This window comes from Miniopterus schreibersii (assembly GCF_964146895.1).
Source record: "Miniopterus schreibersii genome assembly, chromosome: 1".
Classification (NCBI taxonomy): Eukaryota; Metazoa; Chordata; class Mammalia; order Chiroptera; family Miniopteridae; genus Miniopterus; species Miniopterus schreibersii.
In genome coordinates, this window is record NC_138101.1 from 63,764,595 (window position 1) to 63,774,537 (window position 9,943).

The 9,943-nt window shown below is 36.6% G+C and overlaps 1 protein-coding gene across 1 annotated transcript in view; it reads left to right on the forward strand.

The window, feature by feature from the left end:
- The window catches only part of LOC308562992 (coiled-coil domain-containing protein 144A-like), a 37,117-nt gene extending 30,970 nt beyond the window's left edge, over positions 1-6,147 (forward strand). Inside the window, exons 11-12 of the mRNA XM_081149559.1 lie at positions 4,316-4,361; positions 5,495-6,147. Of these exons, the coding sequence (XP_081005685.1) occupies positions 4,316-4,361; positions 5,495-5,631 (183 nt within the window). The 3' untranslated portion in view covers positions 5,632-6,147. The remainder of the gene's footprint in view (positions 1-4,315; positions 4,362-5,494) is intronic.
- Positions 6,148-9,943: the final 3,796 nt, after the last annotated feature.

The following is a 9,943-nucleotide window of genomic DNA, read 5'->3' on the forward strand; positions in this document are numbered from 1 at the left end:
CTGGGCATGTGCCCTGACCAGGAATTGAACTGTGATCACTTGGTTCCTGGGTTGACACTCAGCCACTGAGCCACACAGGCTGGGCTAGAATTTTTTTCTTAGAACTGAAAACTTAAAATTTTATTCCAGACAATTTTATAACAGATGGAATTTCTCTGGCTTCAAAAGTTTTTATGTTTAAGTGTTTTTCAGTATTTGTGTTGTTCCTAACACAATGCACATCATGACAGTCCCTCAGTGTCCATTAACTCTGTGTTAAATAAGTAGGAAGATGTAATTTTACACTGATTTTGGAGTTTTGTTCTATTCCCGACAGTCAGAAAATTTCTAATGATTATTTTTTTTGACATTTCTCAAGTGTGTATTCAGTTTAGCAACTGTTTCTATACAAATACATGAAAGCCAAAACAGTTCATATTCCTAAGACTTTAACTTTGTACATGGCACACAGAGCATTGTGTGTCTACAGAACGTTGAGTTCTTTCCGACTAAAAACAGGCCTCATGTTTACATCACCAAGGCAGTGCTTTTCTACTCTGAATTTTAACTGTACTCAAACTATCACAGCGGTTATGCTAGTTTCTCATAAGGCAGAGCCAAGTTTAATAAACTTGCTTATTGTATCAATTATATGCTCTATATAATTCCTCATTTCTTCACTTTATTTTGTCCATTTAGACAATTGCCCCGTAGTCATATTTTTTGAAGGATACAGATAATTGCTCAACTTCTTCCTATTCTATTTTTAATTCATTTTTTTTTCTTTGCACTTAACTTTTTAGTTCCTTGGCCAACAAACTTTTCCTCAGTTCTTTTCTCTGCAGCAAAATACATGTTTTTAGTATTTATAAACTGGTAACTGTATTCACTTTGTACGTTAACCTGTTTACAGTTGGATAATGAATTGCAATGGTTTAAATGGGCAAATGTACTTGATTTTATTGCATTTTATATTATATTTATTTCCATAACACTTAAGGATATCAAATTTTAAATTAAAAGTATCAATAGTTACCAAATATATATTAAATTTGGAAATGTGTATGTGCATGCAGTTTGTATGTGTTTATCAAATTGGTCTCAAAAAGAGAGTACAACATTATTTTTCAACCTGAAATCTCAAATATAATTTAATAGTAGCCTGTCAATAAATTAGTGTTAAATGAATGAACATACATTTGTATTTGTTGTGCTTTGCTATTTTCTTGGCTTCTCTACATTTCTCTTTCTAAAATATAACTTTCCCCTCTTTAAAGGGGGGGTTGTTTTGGACATTAAGTATAAAGTCAGGGAAGAAGAAAACATTTCTGTAAGTGTTGCGGAGTCATCTTTCTTGTTGGAGCTGCGGTGGGGTAGGCGCCAGTGACAGCCCTCTCCCCTCTGAGATCAGAACACGCAGTCAGGCAGGTGGAGATGAACTTACTGGCTTGGTTCCTGACGCATAGTAGGGCTCAGAAGATGTGGTTTAGATGTGTGGCCACAGTGGGCTTCTGAATGCATATCCCAAATTAGGCAGCTTCACACCCAGTTGTAAGTGGAGGAAAGAAATGCTTGACGCCTGTCCCTGGGCAGGCTGCTTCCTGCAGAGATGGGAGCTGGCAGGAACTCATGTTACTGTGGGCAGACACATCTCAAAGAAGAGCTTTGGAAACCAGCAAGCATTCTCAGCTCCTTTCCTCAAGTGCACGCATTAGGTAAATCGCCCCTCCTCTCATAAGGAAGGTAGAGAGAGTCTAAGTCCTCATGTGGAGACTGGGGGACGGAGAAATGAAGGTGCTCCTATAATTTCTGATGGGGTTAAATCACAATTGAAATTAAGCTCATGTCTTTTGTACATACCAACTAAGGATGAGAGAGGTGGGACAGAAGTATGCTAGATGATAAAGAGGAAACTGTTTTGGGTTTTAATTTTGCTATAGATAACCCCCAACACAGATAATTCATTTATTGATTGATTTTGGTAAACCAAGTTTTATTTGGAGGGAATGAACAGTTCTTTTAAGAAAGAATTTCCTCAGTTTCAGCTTGCTCAGTTTAACTTAAGGTTTTCTCCTTCAAGTTTCTTGTCCTGTGCTTAAAAAAAATTTGCACTTTATAAATTGAGCATATTGACTGCTAGTAATAGGACTTACATTAATTTCTGTTCCTTTATTTTTATTCATGACTTTAAAACTTATAATTTAGTTAGAAAACTACTATTTTGTGTCTCATGCCAAAACATTATTGAGCTATATGACAGTGTTACATATTGATTTTCCCTGAGTTACAATTAAAAATCTATGTATTTATCCTGAATATGAGGAAGTAGCTGGCATAAAACCCTACCCTCAGTAAGAAGACTTACGGCCCATTTTTGGCCTGCAGCTCATTGGTTTTATAGATTGACCTCAGGCAATTTATAATCTCTCTGAGCCTTTGTGGCCTCTTAGATACCATTAGGAACTTGGACTAAATCAGTGATTTTCACACCTTAAATTTTTTTTCAAAGACTAGAACTTTTATTTTTAAATTTTGCTTGAAACTATTTTATATAAGACAGACAAATAAAGCTGTCTAGCTAAAGGAGGGATGGAGACTCTGAAGCTCTGCAATCCTGCAAGTGCCCCCAGTGGAAACAGATTCTTATGGCACATACTTTGAGAACTACCAGTTTTGAGAAAATCCCTGTAATTACAAATCCTTTGAATTGAAAGTTGCTGATACATTGTTTTTATGTGCATAGTTTTCCCACCTTTCTATATTTTGAAAATGGTACAATATAAATAAAATTGCAGATGTGTTCTCCATATTAACGTTGGGCTTCAAGCTACTTCTACCGTCTGAACACAATCCTCACCTAGAAATAAGCATAAACATCACAGAAGTAAATATTTAGAAAAAGAGCCTTTGGGAGGGAAAGATAATAATGTTACATTGGTAATTTCTTAATTCAAGTTGGATAAAAAAGTGATTTACATAATATATATTTTACTAAGGGTAACATGAAATTGATTCAATAAAGGCCTCTTTTTTTTATCTGGTACTTATTTATTTTACAAGGTCTGTCTATTAATGTTGTCACATTATTCATTTAATAAGCCTGCCTATCATGCCATTGTCAAAAAAGTGTTATGGAAAACAGCCTCTGAAAACACTGGGGAACATGTTGGTCAACAAAATTAGTCTTCATGCCTATAATTTGTAAAGGCATTGGGAATCACATTATCATGATCACCGCAGTGTTTTATGTTCAGCATAGTATTTTAAACCATGTTTTGGGCATTTAGTGAGAGAATACTTATTATAAGAAAGGTTTAAGTAACACCACTCTAGATCAGGACACTTCTAATATAATTTGAAATATACCCACACATTTCATAATTAAGTAGACTATAATTATAATTGGTTGAATGTTTCCAAATTTAGCCCTAATTTCTAGAAAGGAAACAAAGTTACAATTAAAGAATTATATATTAAATTGTTTTGTTTCTCAGATCAAGTATTTTCTGAAATCTTTGTGTCCATATGAATAAAGAAGTGTTTCAGTAATAATACAGACAGTAAAATAGATTTACTTATTTTTCCCCAGTAGAGTTTTTTGATATGTTTTTTTGTTTTGTTTTTTAAATTGATTTCAGAGACAGGAAGGGAGAGGGAGAGATGGAAACATCAATGATGAGAGAGTCATTGATCGGCTGCTTCCTGCACACCTCCTGACCGGGAGTCAAACCCTGACCGCCTGGATCATAGGTCGATGCTCAACCGCTGAGCCACACTGTCCAGGCTCCAGTGGATTTTTAAATGACCTTAGGACAGTAGCACTTTTGTCATTATAGGATGAAAAATTAATAGCATAGAATGTACCTTAAGATTTTAATTTTCTAAAAGTATAAGTATAGAAAGCTCATTTTAAGAAAAAAATCTATTTAGGTAAAAAAACCCCAAACCCTAAACTTTTATAAATGGCAGTTTTTCTTAGAACTGCAAAGTAAAGCACCCAGAGTGAAATATGACTTGACTTGTTTAAACTTCTTTGAACCAATGGGATCAAATACCACTTTTCTGAAGTTATGTTTATTCAATAGACCAATATTAATTGTATTTTTATCAGATTAATCTAAATAGCATTACACATGCATATTGCCTATTATCTAAAATTTTTAAAGTATGAATTAATTTTATTTACGTGATTATTTTTCTATTTACACAATCCCCAAGTTAGCTCTAGTTTCTAAAAGTATTACTTAAAGGACATATTTCATAAGCTACATACCATTCCTATAATAATGTCTCTTATTTAACTTAAATACTAAAAATAATATTTGACCTGTTTCAGATGCGGCAGGAGTTTGAAGAAACACTAACTAGAGAACTAAAAGAAGGTATGTTGCCAAAATTTATTAATAACTTTAGGTATCATTGATTTTTGAAGTAAACTGTAAATAGTAAATGACATCCGTTTCCATGTTTGGATAATATATACTGCATTAAATATTTTCTTTACATAGTGAATGAAAAATGTGAAAGTGTAAACATAAGGAAGAACATGCTTATTCTGCATGTAATCATCATCACGTCCCATAGCTTTTTAAGATCTCAGAGGCCCATGTTTCCTTTTTATTTCTGGCTGTTCCCTTCCTTCCTTCTGCGGTGCCTGTGAAACTGGCAGCCTGCGCGCTGAAGCTGTTGGCAGGACACTGGGCTTCACCCGCTCCTGCTTCTGCTAGTGACCAAGGCCGAAGAAGCGGTCTCCGCTCGGAATACTCAGTTCGTAGAGCTGTCACCTGACGGGTGATATTTAAAACTCCGGCCATTGACTTTGTCATTCTTCTACTTTTTACCCCCAGGAAAAACTCCAAATTCCTTTGCATGGAGCAAAAACACTGAAATGCACTTAGTTCTTACCAAATAATTCAGCCTTGTCTTAGCTCCTTGCCCTCCTCTGCCCCTTTGCTCTAGCATCTAGCCAAACTAGACTGTATCTAGCTCCACACATGCTCTTCCTCGCCTCTAGTCCTGGCATCTGCTTCATTTCTCTTTCTGGCATTCTGTTGTTTGTGTGTGTGTCCTTCGGGTATCAATTTACCTATCACTTCCACCAAAAAGCTGACAATATTGGCACAAAGCTGGGATATCCCCTCTGTGTGCTCTGACAGTGCCCTGTGTTCTGTGTGTCCTCGTGTATGTGGCTCTGAGTAGAAATTGCCTGTTCACTTGTTTTTTTCGGTTTCTAGTGTATGATTGTTCAGGGGTGGGCTGTGTCATCTTCACCTTGTAACTCCAGTGCGTGTCATACACCTTAGGCATGGTGTTGGGTAAACGAATGAAGGACAAGAAAAGCAGAAGCTCTGATACTTAGCCACAATACCACTAAATCCAGTGTGCAGCCACGGGCCAATGATATTTCATAGGATTCTTGCGCTGTGTATTGTAGTCATGTATAGATGTCTTCATTCTTCTTAAACTTATACTTAGTTGTAGTTTAGATAAAAAATGTAATTGTTTTTCTTTCCAGATGCTGCTAAATTTGAATCTGAATTCTATAGAGCTTGCCCTGTAGAATCAATTGATCAGTCAACTTCCCGTCAAGATCTACTTTTGAAAACATCACAAGAATATACAGAGATTCTGAAGAGAAATTACATGATCTGAAACATAAATAGTAAAAATTTATTTACTGAACTGTTTACATAACATTTGCTTCCCATTAAATGCATGGCATGAAATCTTTATTAAAGAATTTTTTTGGATCATATGTGTATGATGAAAATTTACATAGTATTTTAAACTGGGTGGGTTTTTTTTTTTTTTGGCATCTAAGTTTTAGACAGATTTTGTAAATGAAAGCCGGCACTATTGAGTTATCTGTGGTCAAACTCCCTAAATACCAGCTGTTTAAACCACAGCCGAACAACCAACTTGTCATTCATACTTTAGCGGTGCTAATTGATAGATGTTTTATATATTCCAATTTTATCACTATATTTGGCCTTAAAGATTTAGACAGAGATCATTTTGATATCTGCTGCTATGGTTACTAATTGGGTGTACTGTGTAACAATCGGATGTATTAAAATTGTTATAGTACCATTAGACTTATAATATGTAATTTTAAACACTGATTCATAAAGCTTTCCTCGTGGGGAAATAAAGTTTGCTTAAGGCTTTTCCACTTTTCTATTGATTTAGATAGAGGTTTTTGACTTATTTTTTAGAAGCAGTCTTAAAATTAGAGAAAGTTTCAAGTTTTAGTACAAAGAATTCTTTGCCTTGACCCATTTGGGAGTAAATTGCTGACATTAAGCCACTATCCCTATTCCTTTAGTACATCCCTCTTGCCTACCATACCACCTTCACAGCCAGAAAACTAACACTCGTGCATTCTCTTACTTGACCCTCATATTCTTTTCAATTTTACCACTTGTCTGGAGTATCTATTATAGCAAAAAGGTCCTGTTCAGATCCCTGGGTTACATTTAGCTGTAGTGTCCATTTGTCTCCTTCAGTCTGGAACAGGTCCTTGGTCTTCCCTTGACTTTCACGACCTTGACTCTCTTCAAGGGTAAGTTCCAGTAATAGAGTGTCCTTCAATGTGGATTTGCCGATGTTTCCTTATGATAAGACTTATATTGTACTCTTTTAGCAAGAGCATTGCAGAACTGGTCCTGTGCTCTTCTCATCTATCCTGCGATGCGCTCTACAATTCTGATTTGTGCTGTTCTTGGTGATGTTAGTGTTGATCACTGAAGGCAGGGTCTGCTGGGATTCTCCTCTGTAACGTTGCCTTTTTCATTTCACAATCAACTGTTCCATAGGGAGGTTTTATAGAGACTATGCAAATAGCTCTTCTTCATTAAACTTCTGATTTATTCACTTATCAGTATTTTATTCAGTGGGTTATAATTTATTAACATCATTTTGTAAAATTTATTTTTCTCTTAGAAATATGCTGTATTGGCAGCCTCAGTCTTATAGAAAAGTTACAAGAATAGTACAAAGAAGTCCTGGAAACCATTCCCCGAATGTTAACACTTTACTATATTTGCTTTATTCTTTCTCCCTCTTTCTCTATTACCTAGTTAAATATAAACTCAGGGTAGTTACATATCACATATGCACTATTGGTAAGTTGCAGACATGATGCCTCTTTAAATACTTCAGCAGGCTTCTCCAAAGAAAAAGGAATTATCTTACATAACTGTAGTATAATCATCAAAATCAGGGAATTAAAATTGGTTCAGTATTAATATTTAATCTTGGGTCTTATTCAGATTTTTCCTGTTGATTCAATAATATCCTTTATAGTCAAAGAAAATGCAAGATGATGTTGTGTCCAGTTGTCCTTTTAGTCTCCTTTGATCCGGGACATTCTGTAGGCTCCCTTTGCTTTTCCTGACAGTGGCCTTTCGAAGGGTGTGAGTGAGCTACCCGCGGGCGCGCTCAGGCCGGTTTTGCTTGGCGTTTCCTCACGCGGGGCAGCGGGTCACACGCGGAGCGGCGCTCTCCCCGCACACGCTCGGCTCCGGTCCCGGCAATGCTGGCTTGACCATGTGCTTGAGATCTGTCTGCCAGGTTTGCCCACAGTAAACCACTGTTTCCCTTTTGTATTTAACACATATTTTGCATGGAAGTCCTTTGAGTTTCTGTAGATATTTGGCGAAATCTCAAAATTTCTCCCCGTAAATTTAGCATCCATTGATGATTCCTGAATGAATCAATTATTACGATGTTGGTGGCCAAATTATATTCTTACTCTGTCATTCCTTCTACATTGATAGATACATAAAGCCAAACCCAACAAACAAACAAGTGAGGGAGAAAGGAACGTTTATTATTTTGGTGCCTACTTTCCCCCAGATTTGGCCAGCAGTAGCCATTTCAAGCGACTGCGTGTCCTTTTGACTTGTCCCCACGATACCTTGAGCACTTCCTTGCTCTCTGGACAAGATGTTCCAAGCTCAGTTTTCTGCCCCAGCCCTAGGATCAGCCATTTTTCATAAAAGCCCGATTCTCCTTTAGGGGTGAGTGATGGTTAGAAACTAAGATTTGGGCACTAGCCGTGGTAGGTGCATATTGCTATTGGGGTTGTCATTGCTCATAGGCTCCCCCAGTGAGCAGCAGGGAATCGTGTGTATACATATAGACACATACATACATGCACATGAATTTGTAGTTCTGCAAAAAAATATATTAAAAAATCAGGAGTTCTTACCAATACTTCCATTTCAATCCAATCCCACATGGTTCACTCCAGTTTCTCCCTTTTGATTTTTAACGCCCTTTCTGACAGGAAGCTGGTTCCCATCATCAGTTATTTGTTCAATCTTCTTGTCTGCAACCAGCCTCTGTCTCCCCTGCCCCTACCCACATGTCCTCCTCACTCCCACTTGGATTCCAACGTTCCACCCTGGGCTGCCTCCACCGCTGTCCCAAGTGTATGCCCTCTTCACCCCATCCTTTCTCAGGCACCTGCGCCAGGCTACCTCTTCTGCAGATGATTTAACCCATCAGGTTCTGAAAACCAAAGCTGGACGTCCTGCTCCTGTGTGGGTGCCTCCTGACCTTGTTCGGGCTTCGATTCCTCATCCTGTCTTTCACCCCTCAGGGATGCTCTCACTTGAGCTCCAACACTGTGCAGGGTGACCCTCCCAGACTTACACTTTCCTCATTTCATCCAGGCTCCAACACCTCACATTTAAGTAGACAATTGATTTTAACAAAGATATCCTAGAATTCAGTGGGATTTTGAAAGTCTTTCCAACAAATAGTGCTAAAGTAACTATAAAGTGAAAAATATTAACTTCATTACCTCATACATTACACAAAATCAAATCATAATATGTGCCCTAAACTTACATGTAAGAGTTAGAACTGTAATGCTTCTAAAAGAAAAAAGGAATAATATCTTGTTGACCATAGGCGTGATCAAGGACTTTGCTCATAATATGTAAAAGGCATACTCCTTAAAAAACAAACTGGAATTTAGAACAAAATTTAGAACTAAAACTAAAAACTAAAACTCTTACTCACCAAAGACACTGTTAACACATTCAAAAGGGAGAAAATATTTCTAATAACCTCATCTGACACAAATCTTGTGCCCAGAATATGCATAGAATCTCCACAGATCATATTACAAAGATAAACAATTCCATTAAAAAGGGGGGAAAGACTTGAACAGACACTTTAATGAAAATAAAGACTGACTACAAAAGTGTGAAAATATGCTGAACATTATTAATCATCAGGGAAATGTAAATTAATTCCTCAATGGCATGTGTTTTTACTCCTACAAGAATGACTAACTGAAAAAGACTGACAAAACTGAACATAGTCAAGGATTTGGAGCACCTAGAAGCGTTACTGAGCTCTCACGTACTGACGGTGGGAGTGTGAAGTGGCACAACCTATTTAGAAAACTGTCCTGCAGTTTCTTACAAAGTTAGATATATATTTATGATACAACAATTCTACCCCCAGATATTATACAAGAAAAATGAAAGCATTTGTTCACAAAATGACTTGTATAAGAACATTTACAGAAGCATATTCATAATCCCCAAGCAAGGAAGAACCCAAATGACTACAAACAGCTGAATGGAAAATGTATAAAACATGTTTATGAATGGAACACTACTGAGTAGTAAAAGGAATGAATAACTGATGTAGACAACATCATGGGCGAGTCTCCAATCATCATCATGAGCGAAAAGATATCTAGGTATAAAAGAGAATATGCTTTATGTTTTTATTTAAATGGCATTTTGGAATAAGTAAAATTAACCTATGGTAAAAGAATACTTTTAAAAGTGCTGTTTCAGAAGGGGTAGGTAGTTTGGAAGGAGGTAAGGAGGAACTTTCTGAGGTAATGGAAAAGTTCTATATCTTGATTAGGATGATGATTGCATAGGAATATATATTTATAAAACTCATAGAATTATATACTTAAGAAGTTTACATTTCA